This window comes from Stigmatopora nigra, chromosome 11 (assembly GCF_051989575.1).
Source record: "Stigmatopora nigra isolate UIUO_SnigA chromosome 11, RoL_Snig_1.1, whole genome shotgun sequence".
Classification (NCBI taxonomy): Eukaryota; Metazoa; Chordata; class Actinopteri; order Syngnathiformes; family Syngnathidae; genus Stigmatopora; species Stigmatopora nigra.
The window spans coordinates 7257711-7280548 of NC_135518.1; the positions used below are offsets into that span (position 1 = coordinate 7257711).

At 39.1% G+C, this 22838-nt stretch overlaps 1 protein-coding gene across 2 annotated transcripts in view; it reads right to left on the bottom strand.

The window, feature by feature from the left end:
• Nucleotides 1–18225, bottom strand: part of LOC144204559 (neuroligin-4, X-linked-like) — a 32885-nt gene extending 14660 nt beyond the window's left edge. The window contains exons 1-5 of one of the 2 annotated variants that reach the window (XM_077728611.1): nt 18077–18225; nt 8161–8299; nt 6505–7291; nt 5217–5369; nt 958–1143 (exon numbers count right to left, since the gene is read on the bottom strand). In XM_077728611.1, the coding sequence (XP_077584737.1) occupies nt 958–1143; nt 5217–5369; nt 6505–6952 (787 nt within the window). In that variant the 5' untranslated portion in view covers nt 6953–7291; nt 8161–8299; nt 18077–18225. Of the gene's footprint in view, nt 1–957; nt 1144–5216; nt 5370–6504; nt 7292–8160; nt 8300–10742; nt 11018–18076 lie in introns of those variants that run through there. The other variant, XM_077728612.1, reaches the window with a different exon arrangement.
• Nucleotides 18226–22838: the final 4613 nt, after the last annotated feature.

The window sequence follows — 22838 nt, forward strand, 5'->3', positions numbered from 1 at the left end:
ATTGCTCAATGTTCCATTGGGCATTGTCATGAACTCATTGGCTACCATGGACAGCAATAGGCATCCAATCACGCGGCTCTTTTCATCCTTCTGTTGTGAATTTAAAGGAGTGTGTCACCGCTATATGTCCATTTCATTTGATCTAGGACTTCTAGCAACCAATGAATGTTAATTAGCTGCCATCCCTGCCTGTTTAAATGGATTGGACGTTTATCACTCTCAATGGCAGCCAATGAGTTCATACCAAATAAAGACAGTGCACTGCACAGTGTATTAATTCCCATTAAGGATGAAGGATGTTTTCATACAGTAAGGATAAATCCTCTTGTCCTAAGTAAATACCAAACCCTCGCAGACATTACAGCTTCACATTAGAGGAGCAGGCAGGTTCTCATCTCATTTTCTGAACCGCTTTATCCTTACTAGGGTCGCGTGGGTAGGGTGCTGGAACCTATCCCAGCCAATCGCAGGGTACAAGGAGAGAAACAACCACTCACATACCTAGGGACAATATAGAGTGTCCAGTCAGCCTACCATTCATGTCTTTGGAATGTGGGAGGAAAGCAGAGTACCCAGAGAAAACCCACACAGGCCCGGGGAAGAACATGCAAACTCCACAAAGATGAACCGACCTGGATTTGAACCTAGGCCCCCCACGATGAGACCGAGGCGCTAACCACTCAGCCGCCGGGCCACCGGGGAGCAGGTTAATAATTAAACAGCTCAAGTTTGTGATTCAAATTCCAAGCGCAATGCTCCTTCACTTCCATAAAGTCACGATACAGTATACTACATACACTCTGTTACTCTCCCAATGCGTGTTTTCTTTGGGTCAGTCAGTACATGCACAATTAGACTCCTTGCCATGACAACAGTGCAAAGACAGCCAATGTCAATGGCTCCAATGTCATTATAGTCATTGTATAAAATATGTCCATCTGTATAATTACTACTCACCCTCGGAGTAGTGGGATAATGTGAGAAGACTGACGCAGGAGGCTCCGGCTCCGGACCCAAAGACGGTCACCCTGGAGGGGTCTCCTCCAAACGCTGCAATGTTCTCCTTGACCCAGCGCAAGGCTTGGATCTGGTCCAGCAGGCCATAGTTCCCCTTGGCGGCCTGGTCCCCCGTGCTCAGAAATCCTGCAGGGATAGGAGTAATCCTTAGAAAACCCACGCAAGCCCGGGGAGAAAATGCAAACTCCAAACAATGAGGACCCACACAATTAAAACAATCAGCTATGTTTTACCTAAAGCATTGAAAGCATATGACATTTTAACCTTTCTGACCATTTTGTTCCTGACATATTTCATACATTTGAATGAAAAATCTTTTTAGCAAACATCTAAAAGTCGGATGTTTTGGTTTTTAATCCAGGTACTGAATAATTCTGTACATTCTCTAAATCGTTACTTTAAATCTAATTCATAACCATAATCCTGGCTTTAAACTTCATCCAAGCTGGTTTCAATCTTAGACTGTTAAAGACTTCACCGTTTGTATATCTCATCAGTGCAGAATCTCATTGAGTCCAATGCAGAGTGGAACTAAAGCAAAAATGGAAAAAATCCTTCATTCTCTAAGCCACCAGCAATCCTCTCAAACAAGAAGCATATTAAAGGCCAATTAAAATCCCTTCTCAATTTGAGGTGGCTTTGAAAATTCCGTGTGCATTCGTGGCAAGATCTGGGTCAGCGTTGCTTGCCATTTAATACGACTCCTCGCGCTCGACTCGCAGTCGAGTACCAGCATAAAAAAGACAAATAATGTGCTCACCTCATGGATCCAACAATCATGATGATAAGGATGATGATGAGGATGATAACGAAGATGATCTTGATGGAATTGTAAACACAAAAATGGAGAGGATTAAAACACAAATGCGACTTGTAATAGTAATCCTATATACTGTATATTGCTAGACCATTTTATAGTGTTCAATTCATTTTTTTAATGCTTAATGTCATATAAACATTGTTCAACAGCACAGAAACATAATCACGAATTCTTCAATATTTTCTTGTTGAGTTACATGAATTTTAAACGAATTATGTGCATACATTTGGTAAAGATGTGGGAAATTAGCTTAATGATTTGCATGTAGAACCGCACTCAAAGCCAGAATATATAATATGCGCTTAATTATTTAGGGAAAGTGGCTCATGAATGTCACTCTCATACACTTTTTATGACATTTCTAATACTACATCATAAGAAAATGATTACAAGACACCATTGGAAATATATGCCAACACATAGCAAAAAGTCTTCAAACTTGAAGGCATTCGATTTGACTGGGTTAAGTTGGTCTACAAAATTATTTTCTATGCACATAAACGCTATCTTTGCCCCTCGTCAATTGACAATCAACAATGTAATCACTAGCATACCAACTCTGTTCACTTTCTCAATTTACTATATATAAAATAATATAGAAAAACACTAAAGTGCTTCAACTGTTGAGAAGAAGCAACTTTGTTTGACTTATTTCAATTGATTGAAGGCATCTTCAAATCATGGAATCAAAACACTAACAACTTTTATGGGCTTACTTTAAGAAAAAAATGGAAAATCTTAGTTTAACTATTGCAAATCAGGTTATAAGTACTTCCAAAAAAAACTTGTCTATTGAAATATTCACGACATCATGAGTATTTGATGTACAAATCTTACATAGTGCTCTTTTCACCTCAAGGTTTAAATAATAGGTGGAAATTATGCCATCATTATTAAGGCATGTACGCTCACTTTTATGAAAGAATACAGGTATAATTTTCTCCTAAAAGTAATGTTTGATGTCAGAATTATATCATTTTTTTTATCCTTTTGGGTTTGTTTTTTTTTCTTTACCAAAAAAAAGCCAGGATTACACGATATTCAATTTTGAGAGGCTTTGTGTGTTACACTGTTAAGATGAAAATAACACAATGTTCAAAAACATTGGGGATCAAGATTTGATTGACTCAGAGAAAGCAATGAGTTCAGTGGAAGAGACAATCAATATAAACAACTATTGAAAAACACGTATCTAGAAAATGACCACTGTTTAATTAGTCACTGTTAAAATAGTTATACTATTTACCATACTTTATACAAAAAATAACTCATTTGCTGTCATTTTTGAATCTAGCTGAAATGACCACGGCTAGTAGCAGCCAGCCCTCCCATTTCAAATGAATTGGTGTGTTATTAACAAATCGAATTAATCTCATTTTTAATCTAAAAACGCATTACTGAAAGCACCCTCAACTGGAGGTGCTTGTTTCATTGAGTCAATATACATATACATTGATAGTGCTGTCAAAAAATGACAAAATAAATAATAATAAAGCTCTGTAATGAATTAATCGAATGACTAATCTCACTCTTAATTTAAAAATGACTATAAGCATCTTTAATGTGAGCTCATTTAAATTTAACTTCGATTGAGGCTAATAAACGGACGTCAATGGTTTTCAATGACCTAATTCAAATCTATTGAATAATAATCAACTATTTTCATTTTATGATTTGAAACATGTCAGCCACTGATGTTCATTACGTACTGATTTGATTAAGAAAAATGCTGAAAATCACTCAATCAATCATGTATGTCAATTTTTTAGGTAATCGCGCAAATTAATCATCAAGTCTTTTCATCTGAATCCAAAAAATAAAAAGTAAAATGAGCTCCCCTCATCCGGTTCATTCAAATGCAGTAAGCGTGCAATGTTATTAGCTGTCCAAAAATAGCCTCATTGGTAATTACACTGCTGTTGCTCCTCTGTAAAGGGCAGCGCATTTGGCAAAAAATAAAAAATAAAAAGAGAAGTTCAACATGCATTGTTTGCATACAAACAAACGGGTGAAACCATTACAGCAAAGATCATCTGGAGTTTTTTCCAGAAAAATGCGGCCTTTGGTGTAAAAACCGACATCTTAGGAGGCTGCTTTTGACTTATTAATTTTTTTGACCTCATATTTTGTAAATTCTGGTATGGACGGTATTTGAAATGCCTGTGTGGTAATTAGCGATCAGCACTCTGGTCACTAAAGCAAGTGACACGCTGGCAAATATTTCCCGTTGCAGCCTTAATTAAGCAATCACTATTATGGCTTTACAAGTAGAAAGTTGGACATTACATTATGTTGGTCGTAATTTCACATTCAGGTCAACGTGCCCATCTGCTGTCTTGTCGGGCTTGAATTTCAAATGTTGCCATGATGAATATATTTAGCGTTAAGGCAAGCAAGTGTTTAAAAAAAAATAAAAATAATTATTCAAATGCCATTGACGATGAAAGCCGTTCAATTCATTTGAAATAAAAGAAGCTGGCAGCAATCAAAGGATCAATTGCAATTCAATTCAATGGCAGTGGAGCATACAACTGTGGAAGAATTTCTAATAAACATTTTGTTGAGTTGGGTTTTTACGCTGATTAAAACATCAAACTGGAATGCTGATTCTGAAATTGGAGTCCCTTTTTTTCCCTGGCACGTCAACTTTTATTCTTTAGAGATGAAAACAATTCTACTTATTTGCTATAGTAAGACTATTTTTTCATTTGGTGAGCAAACTAAATTTTACAACAACAAAAAGTTAGCTTCCACTAAACTTTTTGCTCTAAAACTTTAATTAAGTAACACTAACAGCCATTGAATGGCCAATAAAACACCAATAAAACCACCGAGCATAAACATTGTAAAAGTATAAGTGTTAAATAGACATTCGTATTTCATTGTACGTGTCAATATTTTATGTTTTTAATCAAACAAGAAGTTCCAGTACCCCCCGTGAGCCTTTTCATGATAAGTGGACTGGAAAACGACAGCATGAATAAGTACATAAAGCTACAATATATATATATATTTTTTTTAAGTTTTTTACTTTTATGTGATAGAGGAAGAACTCCCAAGCATCAGTTTTGGATTCCATACCCATGGATTTGTTTAAAAGAAAAGAAAAAAGCTCAGACCAAATTTAAAACTAAATCATATAAATAGATTGAAAGTCCTTTGAGATAATGGAAGTCAAAAAGGTAAAAAAAACATGAAAACATTGTAAATAAATGACCAAAAAAAAATCACAATTATTATGAGTTAACTGAATGAATCTTATGCAGTTAATTGTGATTAATGAAGAATGACAAATGGGATGTTGGAATTATATACATTTTTTTTAAAATCCAAACCAAAACCCACACAATCGACAAAATAAAAAAAAGCTTGACTTTACCTAGCACTCCAAGGCGATAGTTGAGCGTGATGACGATAACGTTGCCATAACTAGCCAGCACGCTGCCATCCATCATGTTCCCGGTGCCTTCCGTGTAGGAGCCGCCATGTACGTACACCATCACGGGCCTCTGCCCGCCCTCCTCGTGGATGTCTAGATCAAAACGAGAACATAAGAGTCACGTAACCGACATCTTGATAGGCCACACCACCATTTGTATGCATCTAATGAGGCTCCCCACCCTCCTTATGTTTTCAACCCCCAACTGTTTACTTCAATCTACCCGAGAGTGGCTTTAAAATTGAGACGCGTGAAAGCGTTCATGCTGGTGACGGAAGGAAAGACAAGTGTGTGTGTGCGCCACCGCTCACATTGGCATGTATGAACCACTATGTATGCATGAGTGAGTCTTTGTCCTTCTCACTTGCCTCCACAAGTAGAGGCGCAAAAACCCCAAAGCAACTGGCGCAGGTGTCTGCATTTTAAGCTGCAGCCCATGCACGCACTGGGAGAATTACAGTGGAAGCGCTTAAGTACTACATGACATAACTCATTAGAATTGATAGTCCCCTTTATATATATATATTTCTTTTTAAATGAACTCTTTTTAGATTGAGCACACAGTCGTTTTGGCAGAGTCCCAATCACAACACGGAAGAAAATCAACAACATTCCTAGCGTTGTAGTCGCTATAATGTTAGTTTAGTTGGTTCAAATGAATTGGATAGACGTCCGATTCGTGTGAACCAGTTGTGAGTGTTTATCTTTCATTGCCAGTCATGGTTCTAGACATTCGGACTGGGGAGGGCAAATGAACATTTGTTTATTCTAACGCCGTCAAAAGTAGGCAATGAGTTGAGCCAAAAGTAATGATCAACACTTAGTCAATTGTTTCCAGATATTGTCTACGGTCACACTACAGGACGTGAAAACTATTTTGGATTTCTCCGTCCGATCTCGCTCGTTTTGTGTTATATCCAATATTTTCAAGTCCCTTTCAATATAAAACATATTTAGAAATTCTCATAAGCATTTTATTTGATTACATGTAAAAATAAAGAAAAAAAGCAGATGTTGTGGATTTCCTTAGTTATTAATTTAATCAAATCTTTATATTTCCAATTCATCACAGTATGACGTCTGAAAAACATCTGGTTTTGGAGATAACCCAAGACGTTATCGTTGTCCAACTTATTCCTTCGAATTATGATTTTTCGACCAATTCCAAAAATAATCAACAGCCCGATGGCAAATGTACGAATGAAGAAATATTAACCTTCATCCTCACCTTCCTCAGTGGGTACGTAGATGTTGAGGTAGAGACAATCCTCACTCTGGTGGGTCAAATAGGTGGCGGCAATATCCAGGTTAGCCGTGAGCCATGACGGCATCATATCTCCCAGCATGCTCCTCTCGTCTAGCGACTGCGGGCAGACCGGCGCAAACTGGGTCACGTTGCGTATTCCTGGCCAGGGTAGGGGGGGCTCAGGCGCTTGGAACCGCCGGTCCCCGGTCGGGGGCCTGGCGTAGGGCACCCCTAGGTACTGGATGACGGGGCCCAGGAGGTCCGAAGGCAGCGGGGTTAGGACGCCGCGGATGCGCCCCTGCGCCGTGGAAACCACGGGCACGCTCTGCTGGGCCGATGAGAAGCTGAGGAGGAGCGGGCAGACGGAGACCAGCGCCAGGAGAGTGGAGTCTCGCGGGGGTCCTCCTCTTCTGCTCCTCGAGTCCGGCATGGCGACTTAAGTTTAGATGCGGCTTTAAGAACCTTCAGTGGTATCAAGCTTGGCCCTTAAAAACATCTCACACACACCCTGACCCTTGCAAATAACTTTTTTTCTCTCTTTTTGTGTATGTGTGTTTCATTCAGTGCCTCCGAGTTGCAGTGAGTCACTTGGCGTCATTCCCTTTGCGTCTGTGTGTTTAAGCGTTTGTGTGTCCCGTGCTGGCCATTCCAGTGTGTGTTCATGTGTGTGTGTGGTGTGTGTGAATGTCTTGTTATGTAAACAGTAGCATCACTGTTCCTCTGTCACTCTCTCCTTCCGCTCAGCCCCACGACAAGCCCAAACTGCCTCCTGGAAGAGAGTAGGAGGAGGACGATGCAGCGATGGGGAAAGGAAAGGACAAAATGACATCGTTAGTCTTTGTCGATGGAATCGAGGGGTAAATCAACGCAAAATTTCTCTCAAACACAAGTACAGGATCTGAAGAAGAAAAAAAAGAACCAGAAGGCCACTGCAAAATGGCGCTAAATCGTTCACCCTCAGCCTTTTTGCTGCCACTGGCGGCCATTGACGTTATTTCACGGGGATCCTTCCATTAAATAGCATCACGTATTATGATGTAATTGTAAAATAGCATCCAATTTATACAATGCATAAATACTGATAGGGTGGTGGCGTCTTAAGAATATGCAAAGGACAAATCTCTCCTGCTTTGAAGCCAATGAGCATAAGAATATGAGATCCTGCTCATCTTATTGGGCGAGGTACCGTCACTTGTCATGAAAATAATGGATGACAACATGACACCGTGGATGAGCAAAAATAATGCAAAGAGGGTGAGAGCCTAGGTCGACTGGGAAATAGAGAGCCGAGGTAAACCCCGACATACAGGCACTAAGCCGGGGGGCAACAACTATGCCCACACCCACCATGAAAACCATACACGTGCCAGAACCAAAGATAATATACGACTGAGTTCTGTTCTATCATCCGTCTACATTTGTTGCTCCACCTTTTATGTGCAATTCATAAAAATGCCCTAACCTAGATGCTATTTTGCATTAGACCAGTGAACAAAAAAAGCTAGACGACAATTTGATTGAAGGCTCTTTTTCCCCACTATCTACCAAACTGCAGCTTTCAATGACATGCTCACAACTCAATAATCAGCCAAGTGACTGTTCATACCTCTCAAAACACTCACTCGCATACAGACTTACATATACAAAACCAATCGTTGCCGTTCATGGTGACTGCTCAGCTTGAACTGGTGTGTCAGCACGTCAGCGTTGATGAGTGTGAGTGTGAGCCGCAGACATATGTCACTCCCCTGCGACGCCGCTGCACACTTCCAAGACCCTGTGGAGGGAAAAAAAATAGTGGAGGAGCAGGAGGAGGTGGTTAGTGTTGAGAGGGTGGAAAGCCACGTCACACGCTTAATTAAACCATGAACACACATGAGCTCCTGACCCCAATAGTGTCAGGAAGCCTGAACACACGGTCACACACGGTCTCTATCTCCATTCCACACATGCTCACACTCTATATCCACACCACAGTATCGTTCTAATTACCCAACACCGGACTTAATTTTCGCATACTTTGGCACACTTGTACAAAATGCAAGGTCAAGTAAAGGTCGGGATTTGCCAAACAAGTCCCCAAAGGGAAATAAGGGAATTAAATCACAGCCTTCCAGGCCTTGGAATATAAATGCATGTGTGTGTGTTTGGGGATATTTAGTACTGGGCTGCAGAGACACTAAACAAGGAATATTTTATTGATCCTGGGCTGCCACCAATGTCTATTATTAAAATGTATTATTCTATTGATCATTCATTCAAGTAATAAAGTGCAGAGTTTGTCTACATTCAAACGAATTGCAAAAGAGTTATTTCCCTAATTATAGTTTATTAAGCAAATGTTCATTTAGAGATTAAATGCATCCAAATTAACAAGATTATAGCAATTTCGAGGAGAAGGTGTGAGGTACTGAATAAAACAGAAAGCCACTGCTTGAATATTGATGTTCATCTGAAGAAGTACGAGTTCAATAAACACTTTTGGTGGCTCCGTCGGATCATCTTATAATTGCAGGTTTTCATAGAATGGATGCAAATGATTACTCTTCTGAATAGATCAAAACTACTATCAGTGATTATAATTCAGTTACAGTTTTGGTACATAACCTGTCAGAAAATGGAAAATATAGTTTTTTCCCCAAAGAAAATGCAGATGTTTGCAAAAGTCTCATTTTAATCACCGGTCTGTTTTCATCGTGGAATACAGAAATTGGACAAAAATTGCCTTTAAGGGGCTCAAATAGGTGGATTTCCACAATTGTAATTGATTACCAAATTTAATTTTGTGATCAATGGTAGTTGCTGATTCTTTTAATTTAGACAGCTCAATAAAGTGTGTGAACGAAGTCTTGTATCAAAAAGGTAGAATAGTTTGAGCTTTTCCACCCACCAATCATTTCAGTTTTGGAGTAAAGGAGTAAAAAAGTAAAAAGTCAATGGAAAACTGGCAAAAACTATTGAAAAGAAATGTCATGGGGGAGCTTTGGAATTGCGGAAAAGGCCAAGTGATAAAAACAGTACAAGAACAAAAGCAGTCAACTTGTAAAAATAAAGCTTTGCTTAGACATGGTATCAAAAGTCATTTTTTTCAAATATGGTTTTATCACTGCAGGGGATTCTTATTATTACACACTCAGTTTGAACAATTAATACTGTGATTCTTTAGCATAGCACTAGGAGAAACTTGTGAACCATTTTTTTTAGTTCTTTTCAAATTTTGACATTTACATAACAAACTTTGCTTCCAGTACTTCTATAAATACCCCCTCCAGTCAAAACAGATTGGACTGCAAATGAGTTCCAATCAATATGCAGAAACCACTACTACTACTACTCAGAAATTTACCACTACCACCACTACAGCTACCACTACCACCACCACCACCACCACCACTCAGAAAACTACCACCACTACTACTACTCAGGAAACTACTACTACTACTACTACTACTCAGGAAACTACCACTACTACTACTCAGAAAACTACCACTACCACTACTACTCAGAAAACTACCACAACCACCACTACCAGCCTGGTGTAATTAATACAGGAAAAAAATAAGGTGACTTATCCATATCAACCCATGAGTTGACTTTAAAAGAATCCACTATCAAAATAAATGTTTCTGTCAGCCCTAGTGTGGGCACACTTCGAGATCCTGATGTGTTTATCCGCCCAAAGCACAAGTGCAGGTTTCCCCATCTACCAGGGGCAATAAAACGCACTCTTTCTCCACATCCCACAACGCACACGCACACACCCGCTTCCACATCCATGCATACAGCTGCTATCACTCCCCGGTGGACCTTAGGGCAGAATTACATCCACCACATGCAGACAGTGCAACATCAATTGAGTCCATTCGCGCACGCGCACGCACAACAACAAAAAAACCACCAGTGTGGAGAAGGTGATCAGCCTGGCTCCTCCCACTAGCACACCACCACCACGGCGGAGGAGTGCGCGCGTGCACGTGCCGCCCTATGTGCGCGCTGTCCAAGGTGCTAGTTAACATTCCAGTGGTGATCGCACGGTGCTGAATAACGCTCCATTTGTCAGGACAAACCCTTGCGGCGTCCACGCGCGTCGCATTCCCGTCCCCGTAATAAAAAGGATGTCACGACTAATCAAGGGAAGACTTAAAAAATAAAACAAATCATGAAAGAAGAGGAAAGGGGGAGCTAACGCGATGCTGGGGAATTACTCAAAAGCACCAAACCTGCGTCCGGCTGATGCCGCACCGCGTGTTAAGGCGGACGGAATATTTGGAGATGGGACTCCTGGCACTTGCTGCTGATGCTGCTCGTCGTCTCCTACGAGAGCAAAACAACGTTCGCTCTTTCGCTCCCTTCCTTCCTCAAATAATGCAAAAGAACTGAAAAACAGAGCCCAAACGATCCCAATCCTCGCAAACTGTAATCCAAACGTAACAGCAAGGAATTGAAGTGGTTCTCCGATGGGATGTGAGAGGCCCAGGACGAACAATCAATCTCTCTCCCCTCTCTCTCTCTCTCTCCTTCTCAGTGACTCCCCTCCCCATCTCTCCTTCTCTCTCTCTCTCTCTCTCTCCCTCCCTCTCTCGCACTCCCCCTAAATGCGATTGGACAGTGATGCAGCGTGCCTCCACCGATCCAATGATGCTCACCTATGAAGGCGAGAATGTGCGTGCCGTTACATGGCCCGACATATGCTTACAAACCCGCACACTTGTTGGTGGGCACAGTGTTAAAAAAAAAAAAACCTGCTTGGCTTCGACAAATGATAGCAAGGCGCACAGTGACCTCTTCAGGAACACAGCATTGTAGTAGTCGCTCGTTTTTCTACTTTCGGCAGACTGTGTGCGCACGTCAGCACATCCTGCTGCAGCGGTGTTTGTCATTATTGACCATTCTTAACGAGAAAACTCATAAGCCATGAAAATATATATAGATATCAGACTTAAACAGCATATAATGTCCCAGAGTCACATATACTGTCTGTCTACATCTGTTGCTGCATAGTTAGTGTCGTCTTCTAGGGTCATTGAGGGTGATAGACGTCTAGTCAATTAAATTGATAGAGAATGTGCTAAAATCTTATCTTAGTCTGGTGATGATGGCTCTTGGGGGGAAGAAAATCCTCGAGTCTTTTTGTCTTGGCTGTTATGACTCTGATTTTTTGACTGCTTTAACAAAGTGAGAAATGGTGAATGGCCAAGAATTGGGTTGTTTTGGGGGCTTAAGTACAGTAAATAAACTAGTGTTAGATGATTAGCATGCAAGCCCTAGTCAAAGTCATGGGAAGCAAAACAACAAAGCTTTAGCTGGTGTTGTTGTCCCCGCCAGTGTCGTTAAAATTGCAATAAAAATATCCTAGTTTTAATTTCAGATGCTATATTATTAGATTTTCAATCGGCAAGTTTGCTTGTCGAGCGGAGGATCGTAAATGTAAGATATTTACCATTCTGTGAATTGAGCCCTAGATGCATCCTTGCCGAAGCTGTCTCTCTCCATTTCTGAGTCACAGAGGGCCGTGTTATGGCGCTTCAGCCTCCGGTTTGAACTTGGATGGTAAAAGCTCATATTTTTGGGGGACTTGCTTAACTGACCCACTTTCAATTTCGTATCTCATGATAATTATAATGACTAAACTTGTTTTCTATTAGGGTATACGCCCTTGGCTGGCCCCTTGTACATTTGTCATGTTGCATTTTATGTTAAATTTGAAAACACTATGTAATAGTAAAAGTTCTGTCACTTTGGTACCAATTTCCAGAAAGAATAATTCAAGTTTTGAGTGTTGATAAGGGGAAAATAATGAACAAAGCTTCAACCTTGCATTTTGTTTTCTCGTGTCATTTTTCGCAACTATTTTCATATATTTTATAGATTTACTTTTAAACACCTTCATGAAGACATTTCTTTTAACTCACTGACTGCCATTGGTGAAGCTAGATTAATTTTGACTGGAAGAAAATCAAAATTGTAGTAGTGTGAAGTGAATACAAGTGTACTCAATAACTGCTGTGTCAAGGATTTAAAAAATAAAAAGTCATTTTGAAGATTTAAAGGGAGACTGCAAAGCACTACTGGAAAAGAACAAGAAAATAAAGACACAAAAAGGTGAGCACGTACAACAACAAACACTGACATTCAGATTTGCATGGGACTCATGTAATCACTGCACGTCTGTGTTTAGCAAAATATAGTATACTAATATAGGATTTCTCCCCACCTTTTAGCCAGCTGTGATGGGCTTCGGTAGACCCTCTACACTAATGAGGACTAGCACTATAGGAAACGGGTGCATGGCCATTATTTTCGGTTGAATTGTCAAGTCAAATTATAACAATAAGAAAGAGATGGGCCAACTTTCTTGTCTGGTCCCCTTTTCCTCATTTGATGTGCACTTTGAAGGAAGAAAAAAAAGGCTCTCTCAATTTCCTGCAAACCTTCCTGACACAAGATCTTATTTAAGTCATGAGCAAGCCAATTAAATTTCAGTCAACCTGCAACAGGAATTGTCAGGGAGCTTCTTTTTCTCCTGACCGCGCTTCACTAGACCAACGACACTTTCCCACTATTTTCATCTTACTTATCAAAGGAATTGGATGGCAACCACATCCATTCGCTTTGGTTTGCGAAAATACTTCACCAATGGGTTTGTCAACATTCAGAAATTTCCAACAAAGTGGGGACAAAAAAACAACTAAAAAAACTTATTTGGCCTCTAGTGACGACGATAGGCATCCAATTGAGAATTATTACAATTTATAAATAGAAAGTGTAAAAATATCATGTATATGGGCATATGTATAACAATATAAAGCAATATAATACAATATACATGAATTACCATATTTTCTCGCATATTAGTCGCGTCCATGTATAAGCCGCACTCTTCCATATTTATGGACTTAATACAGAGTACAAATGTGTTACTTCAAAGAAGAAATCTTAAGAAAAATCATGGTATTTCTGAGATGATTGATGGATCGAGAGGATTTTCTGCTGGATTGCTCATTTCTAAAATATTTTTTCTTCTTCTTTAATTTCATTCATAGACGTTAAAATCAAATTTGTTCAGCGTTTTATCTGTTTATCTCTATTTCGGCCATATTGTCTTGCGTTATGACGTCCCGTGCATAACTTGAAACTTGAATTAACATTTCAATACATCGGATATTACTGAATAGTCAACATTTGTAAGGGGTCTTTAATATAAACCTAGTTGCAGATCAACCAGATTATAAAAGATATTGCACACAGTGTGTTTGGAAATGGTGAATTTTGCCTTCATCGTAAACGCTACCTCAACCATAGAGAAACATTAAATCAGCTCTAATTGTTATTGAATGGTTTGTAATGGAAACAAAACAAAGAGGACACCAATGTGCTCCGGGCTGGTGAGTTGCGGCTTCTTAAGCGTACGTTTAGATTGGCTGGGGAGATTCTGCCGTATCAGCGATAATTATTCAATGCGGATACACCCCCCCCAAAAAAATCTACAGTTTTCTAAAAATGTATTTTAACTCATTAGCTGTCATTGACAGGGATAGACCTCCAATCGCTTTAGACTTGGCAGGCTTGCTGCATTTATCATGGGGTGGAATTCGAATAAGAGGACGGCAATAATTTGTACTGCAAGTGTCCTAAATAGTACCATGGCGTATCTGCCAGATCAATCTTGTCCAAATGGCCTCTTTCTTAACAAATCCAAACTAACCAGTAGCCAGAATTTAACTTTATTCTTATTTTAAATGGGTAATAGTCCTCTATACTACAGTTTGAAATGATATTTGTCGTAATATAATGCCTTGGAATGCTATATATACTGTTTTCTAGTACAAGAATAACTTCACCTGATGTCAATTTCTATGGGAAGGGATTAACTTCTCTCTCTTTAACTCTGGGGGCCTGGTGTTATTGTGAATATTTTTGACACAGCTCCAACACCATCCACTGCATCTGTGAACAAATGCAAATGTAGCGACCCAGCTTATCACTGCCTTCCGTAACTTTTTTTTCTTTTCCCCAACAACACCTCTTCCTGTTGATTCCTATCTCTAAAAATGGAGTCATGGAGTTCAGTTGCTCATCATTTCTCTTGCAGTTGCTGCAGCTATGCAGGTTGCAAGAGCCTATGATGTCGTGGCGCAAACAGCCTCCACACATAGAGGTCGGAGCTTTGGGAGCACGTATATACACACACACACACTCCAGTAAACAGCAGCAGTGCTTATTGGTATTTCTTACAACATCAATGGGGGAGGAGAGGACACACGAGATTGGAAAGTAAAGGACAGGCAAATGCGAGAGCCAAGGAGCAATGGGACAGAGGCACGCGTGAGATAGGAACAAGAAAGGGGAATACAAATTCCAAAATGGGGAGAGATAAGTATGGAACGCATGCCGTGGTTGTAGAAGAAGAGAGGAATGACTCATAGGGGAGAAAGGAGATGGAGACTTAATGGAGGGGTGTGAAGGGCGTGAAGAAAAGCAATTAGGGGAGGTGAGCGAGGGCTAGCGACAGGGAAGTTTGTTAGGCGCAAAATTGTTTACATGCCATTTTAGATGTGCTTTGCGTGCATGTGTTGTGATCACACTTGAAGCTAAAGGGCTATTAGGCCAGTGAGGAGGAGGAGGAGGAGTATCGATTGTCAGCACCTGGAGGCTGGGAGAACACGGAGAAAGCCCAGTCTTATTGGAGAAAATAAAAAGGAGGAATGGGATCTTCTCCGCATGCTTGTTCAAGCAGCCGTTACAGCAAATAAAGATTACTTGGCAACGAGCATGTCTGATGGATTGGACTCTGCATCCAAATGGAGATGGGCAAAGCATGCCGCACCAAATCTTTTTTAACGCTTTGCCTGCTATTTCCGCCGATAGACGGCCATTCCAACCAGCGGTGATCGCTGTCAGCCATTCTGGTGCAAATGGATTGGACGCCTATCGCCGTAAATTGAGACATCCATCATGTTTATATATTTTTAATGACTATTTGTTTCATTAGTCTTACTATTTGGTAATTTGACTTTTTTAATTACAATTAATAAGCCTTTTCAGGAATCTGGAGGGTGAGATAAAATATAAAATGAATTTCTTTACATTTAAAAAGAAGAACATATTTTTTAAATTAGTTTTAACATTTTAAACTTTCTACTAAAGTCTACTTTTAAGCAATTTTCTGGGAACTGTCAATGGCATTGAAACATAATTGTAGTCAAAATCCACTCAATTTAACCACAAAACCAGTAAGTAGTAAATAGCACTTTGAAACTTACTCTTAAATTAGAGATTTTCATATTTTATTCACGCAAGGTGTCCACATTTTCTAACACGGAGGTTTTTCCCCTCTCTGGTTCCCCGACATTGTAAGACATCGAAAAAGAAATGGACAGTTTGGCCTTCTGCTACATGAATTAGTAACAGCTACCATGCAAAATTGATCAGATGTACAACTTTACCGAGTGACCGTCAATCTTTGGGCTCAAAATAACAGATTTTGCAACTGGGATCTTTAGTCATGCTCGCTACCACATACCTTTAAAGACAGACAATTGAAAAAGAGACAAAGAAATTGAAAGACTAACGGATAAAAGAAGGTACTGCAAATGACACAGAAAGGACATTTCATTATTTCCTCTCTTCCTCCTATTTCAAGCACTCGGTGTGTGCATGCATAACAACAGAGTGCCAAGCGTATTTCAGGTCTGTTAGGTGGTTTGTGACTTAATCCATACGGGGAATAATTGAATGGCCACAGCAGCCCGTCAGCTGGCTGCGACTCAGGCTTGCTTTAGTTTTCAAAGTTCACTTCACATAAGGCTTTCTTTCCCCATTAGGTTCGTGATGACGACTTTGCAGCAGCAACTGTTATTGTTTTTGTTTTCCAAAATCTCTAACAACGTGGATGGCAGTCACAAATTAAATGACAAAGCATCGCAAATTAAGGTAACTTTTAGTGTGTATATAACAATTCGGTTCAATTAAAAATGGGAAGGCTGGACATTTAGATGACAATAATTCTATCAATTAACTACACATTAATTTTTTTAATTCATAAATCGCCTGATAGCACTAACACTATTGATTAAGTCCATTAAATTAAAGTTACTTCTAGTTGAGGGCCCAGTTCACGAAATTAAGACTAGATTAATTCAGGTGATTCTTTTTGTTTTAAAATGTCAAAAATGTTCACAGTACTACCACTAAGTATTATTTTTAAATGAATACTACCTCCAGCTGAGGAGTCTTTTTAAAATTTTTGGGTGAGATTTAAAATTAGGGAAATGATACAAGAAAATGTGTTCATATTTATTCCCCCACTTGACAGCACTACCACTGATTATATTAACCCAATTAAGTAAAGATTACTACATCTAGCAAAGGGCAAGGTTTGATTAAAAATGAGTAATTAGTCACTACAATATTTGTAGGGATTTCTTTTTTTTGACAGTATACATGTTGTATATAATAGCTCATTTTAACTCATTGGCTGCTACTAAGGTCCTCCCAAATTCAGATGGATTGAGCATCTATTTTTGTAGTTTGTATTCAAAAAAGCAAAAAAAACTTGCTTTTCTCATCACTTCATATTCACTACCAACGTACCAACAAATTTATTCCGTAGCAGTCTTCTTGAATAAAGTGTGAGTGCAGAATTTAAAAAAAAAATGGAATGTTCTATTGGGTGAGATTGGAAGAGAATTAGAAGAAGAAGAATAAAATTATAGAGTGAGCTTTTTGGTGAGTTTCGAAGACCAGAATCAAGAGTTAAACGATAATAATTGCTTTAAATTGAAGAAAATTGGATACCCAGTTTTATGAAATGTTGAATCTGAAAAATCTTTGGCATGTCACTACACTTAATCTACAAGCAATTTGCCTAAATGAAAAACATTCCACTTTGCATTTGCATACAAGAAGAATCAGACGCTTATCACCGTCTTTCAAGCACATGAAATTTACTGATTACATGCATATTTCTCAAGGTAAAATGAAATTAAAATTGCACCTTCAATAACTATAATGACTTTGACTTCTTTGGATAAGATGTCCAATCAAGTAGCTTTTTTTTCAAGTGGGAATGTAATGTCACTGCCACCCTCCCATTCAAATATGGATGAGACGTCCATTTCTGTCAATGGCAGTTATTGAGTTCTCAAAAATTGCCTGGAATTAAGACACACAAATGGCTAGACCAAGATTAGTCACATCATTTTGGTCGCAGTGCACCAACATTGTGCTCTAGACTTCTATCAGTTTTGTCACATTGAAAGGTAATTGCTTTACTTTTGCCATTTTCAAAAGGACTTCACTGGTGCAGTTGGGGCATGAGAAATCTAAAGACCAGAAATATAACATCATATTGCATTCTTGGGAGGGTTTTTTTTTCCTTTGAAAAGGCTTTAAACTCAAAGCATACCAAACTGATGTTCTGCCTATCAAGCATGCTTTAGTTCATCCATACTGTTCATAAAGAATCTTATTTTGCAAGTCAAACAGCACCAACAAAAAAAACCTAATGACTATGGCAAGTCTCTGCAAAAAAATTAAAATAACAGCACCAAACCTGATGATGTAGATGACAGGAGATGGCGATGATCTTGACAAATGCAGATGATCCGACATGCACAGCCAAACACACAACTTTGGAATGGACAGACCAGGGTTGACCTAACAATCAGAAACACCTGGGTCACACAAGAAGCAGCAAGCATGAGTCACACCGGGGGCGGGGAAATTGCAGGTGAACTGAATGGGCAATCACAATGACATGTCACAGAGGGGCGGGGAGAAATCATTAAAAAAGAAATCCAAAATAAAACACAACAAAACCACTCCCTAACAATATATATAAAATATATATAGATAGATGAAATTAAGGAGAGTTACATCTGAAATATATAAACCATTTAAGGTTCAGAGTAACACCATAAAGTGAAATTTTCTTCCATAGTATTTAAATCATTGCCTGCCAATGTAGATCAATATCTAATTTCACTTATTCCACTGACCACTTATTTATCTAATACTATGCATTGATTGTTTATTTATCATGACTATATATGGATTATCAATGTGTTTGTTGCTTGTCCATAGATTCAGTTAGTTGGCGCTGAACATCTCCAAAACCATGAATCTGATCCTGGATTACAGACAGAACAAGGCTGCTCCACTCTGCTGATCTCACTTGGACTAGTACTTATTTCTTTCTTTCTTATTTATTGATTAATTATTTGTCTGTTTGTTGTTGTTATTTGTGCACTACATTGTGAAACTTTTAAATGTCATTTTACTTGTATGATGACAATAAAAGCATTCAGTTCTATTCAATTCAATTCAAATCAACGATTTCAGTACCATTGACGGCACTAGACGTCCCATACATGAATAAATGAAGATTTGGCCTTTCCAGACAAAATGGATTGAACTACTGATTACATCCAAGCAAGCTAATGTGTTAAACAAATGCCCAATAAAGTGTTCTAAAAAAGCACACACAAAAAAAAACACTTATGGATGAAATGGTTTAGGTCATAAGAAATCTATCTGCATACCGTTCCTTTGAGAACGATTGCATTGAAATGCCTGCATAATATTGCGTTCTATCAATGTGATGAATAAATACGGCCATTATATAATCAGGCCTTTTAGTTCTAGCGACGATGATAGACTTACACAAAAGCTGTAGGCTCTAAACGTCCTGACCCTTTGAGAACACCAATGGCGGGGGGAACAAATAGTCACAATAGTGCATGCATTTTGGACTGATTTGACAAAGTGGAATGGATTGAGTGCCTTCCTCAAGGAGCAGCTCAGCCACAGTCACAACACTGCGCCGACTGACAAGTGAAACACACAGGACGAAGAGCGCACGGGGATTTTCCAGCTGGGGGGCAGCGGTGGCAGTGGGGGAAGCGGAGGGCATTTTGCCCGCAAATGGGAAAGGCATTGTGCCTGCAGTAGATTTACCAGCTGCCATATCCATTCAGGGGAAAAACAGCAGAGGTTGTTTTGTCGGCGCTCGCTACCTTTGGCCATAAATCTCTTTTACACGGTTAACAATGGAGACGTGAGACGCTACATATATGAAAATAGAGGCCTGGGTTTTCAACCCAAAGACTGCCTTGGATAGGAGTCCGGTTGGTTTGAACTGGGTGCAAGCTGGCAGCTCATGATCGCTGCCAGTTCTCCCAGTCCAATTGGATCGGATGTCAATGGTGAAGGGGGGGGGGGGAAAAGTGGCGGCTTTCCAACTCTACTTTTGACCAGGCTGAGGCTACATCCAGGCTTGTTGGAACATCGACCTTGTCACTGTGAATTTTCATACTGTGAGACCATATGGGATTATTGTGTAGTCGTTTGGTAAACTAACTGCGAAAAGAGTGGTGGGCGAGTACATCCATGTTGTATTCAGACACAACCTGAAGCTCAGAAATACAGTATAGAAAAGAAATGAAAAGAGTAATATTTATTTTTCTCCAGAATATGACCGGATTCAAAGGCTGTCTGTTTTAATATACATCAGAAAGGCAATTGAATTTAAAAAATAAATCTTTTGTATTAACGGATGTGTATTCCCTTTCTAGATTCATTGGAAATTTGACGATACGCACTAATCCTGTACAATTGTTAAATACCATATAAACAACAAACTGTGGAATCTTTTTTTTTTGATGACTTTTGTCCATGTTTAAGTACCAGTATCCGTATACCTATTTGGTTTTTATACCAAAAAAAATTGTCTGCCTGGAGATTTCAAGTAATTATGCACTTTTATAGGATAATTTCAAGGATCTTTTAAAATATTACCATTTTAAACTGCAGTAGGGAAATCATGCATCTTCTGAATGGCTTATGTTCACATGGGTCATGGGGGTGCTGGAGCCTACCCCAGCTCACACCTATACCAATTGGCCTAGCATGAACATTAGGGATATGATGAAATGAGTGAATACTATCGATAAACACCCGGAAATACTTGAATTTGGAACTTCTGGATAAATAAACGGGACAAATGATTCAGCTGCAAAGATTGGAGTGGAAATGAAAACGCCAGTAGTGTTTGGTGCCAGGAATAGAAGCTGCCATGTCTTACTCAGTAAGAGAGGCCACACCATGAACCCATCTGAGCACCTTAATGCCTCGTAGCAAGTATGAATGTTTAATCGGCGTGCTGAAGCTTTCAATATTTGATTCCAACCATACAGGTGGGAGAGAGTAAAACCCTGTTGAGTATTCCTCTTCATCCCCCACAATAAAAGACTGTGATTCAGAGCCGAGAACACCTGTTTTGGTGCAAATAATGGCACTGGCAAACATGTCCGTACTAGTGTGATGTTCACAATGCACTTGGGCAAAAGCCCTGAGCTGAATGTGAAGTGGCAGCCATACACACTCCCTCCCACAGGTACAAACATCTTGTTGTGTCATGACCTTACAAGTTAGGTCACTGTGACCTGTTCTTCAATGTGAGTCAGGGAGCGATAATAGAGTGGAACATCTGTGCCTCGTACAAACACTTTAGGGCTCCATTTTGGTGGAAAGACTGCAGATTTGCACTTTGCTATTCAAATTTCAACTCTATGTGAATGTATCTGTCTGTACATCAGTTCCATTGACAAAAGCCCAATACAAAATGAATGGGTGTTAATGTTGAATAGATTTAGAATGACAGAGATGAACTTCCATTGTTGGGTGTCTTTTGTAAAACAAAGCTTTTTCTCTCTCTCTCTTTTCAAATAATTGACTCAGCAAAGTGAAATGTACAGGAAAAGTGGATTTTTTCTTCGTCTGTCTATTGCAAAATATTTTTTTGTTTTTTGATTTATAGAGAGTAAATGGTAAAATGATTTAAATGCACACACTTGGCAAAAACCATGACTTTTCTGGGTTGAGACCAACACACGCCACGAAAATCTATGTTATTTTTAGGTGAGATTAAACATGACATCAACTAAGTTCATTTATCACAGAACCCTATCAGGAGTTAATTTCTTTATTTAAATGTCTTGACAGCATATCTACTGTATATATTGAGTCATTCAAATGGAAATGTCTTTCAAATTATAGGCGTGATTAAAAACAATGTTAACGACATTCCTTAATTATAGATCCTTATCACTAGGTAATTTTCTTTTTAAGAATCTCTAGAGGGTACAAATACTAAATATATCTTAAGTCATTCAAACGAGAATGATCTCCAGTTGAGGTGCACTTTAAAGCAATACTTATGTGCAATTAAATTAAAATAAAATAAATGAGATTAGTAAAAACATATCATTGGCAATGGTTAATTCTTTTTTTTTTAAATCTCTTGCTAGCAAGACTACTGCATATTTTATGTCATTTGAAAAAAACAACATGTACTATTAAGTCACAAATGAAGATAACCTCCAATTGAGGCAGTTTTAAAGCAATTAGTTGCGATTAAAAATGTCAATCAGTGAATTACAGATAATTATCACTGCTTTCTTCAAAATACTTCTTGACATCACTCCCATTGGATATATTAGTTCATTTCAACCATGTGTTTGCCATTGACGGCAACAGATGTGCAATCTATTTTGACTGAGAGGGGCTGGCGACGACTGATTGCTTCAGGTCATCTCTATCAAAATGGATTGGACGTCCACTCCCGTCTGTCAATGGCACTAAGGCAACACCATTCCTTCCAGCTCTGACCTTTTATTCTTGTAATATACAACACCAGGTCACAGTACCTCAACTCCTATTATCATGCAATGGACTGGAACTAACGTACACATTCCTGCGGCTGTCTTTCTCTCGCACACACGGGGAGGGGAAAAAAGGGAGAGAACACAATGATTCCACACACGAGGCGTATGATATCTGACCCACAAAATTCCTTTTAGCCTCATAAATGAATCAATTGCTGTGCACGCGCGCAGCCAGGCGACCCACCAGCGAGCAAGTCACACTCCTCTAGCCACACCACTGCACATGCTATTATTATCAGAGACTGCACTACCATTAGATTCTTCACGGGTTGGAGTGCGGATATTTACCATTGCCTGAAACCATCACAAATTGCTTACAAAGTGGAACATGTGTGAAAATGGTACTCTTTCATTGAGATATTGGTATAATACGCCATCTTTGAAAATTCCTTTTGAAGGAGTTAGGAAGGTTAAAAAAATAAATAAATGAAAACATCAATTATTTTTAGACTTGTCCATGTGTAAATAAGTAAATATATACAAGTCGAGCTATAATCATAGTTAAATAAAGAAAAAATACTTATCTTTTTATGATTGTGGCACATTTTTTTAAGACGTGGAGAAATAGACTTTAGGTAAGAGAGCCAACAT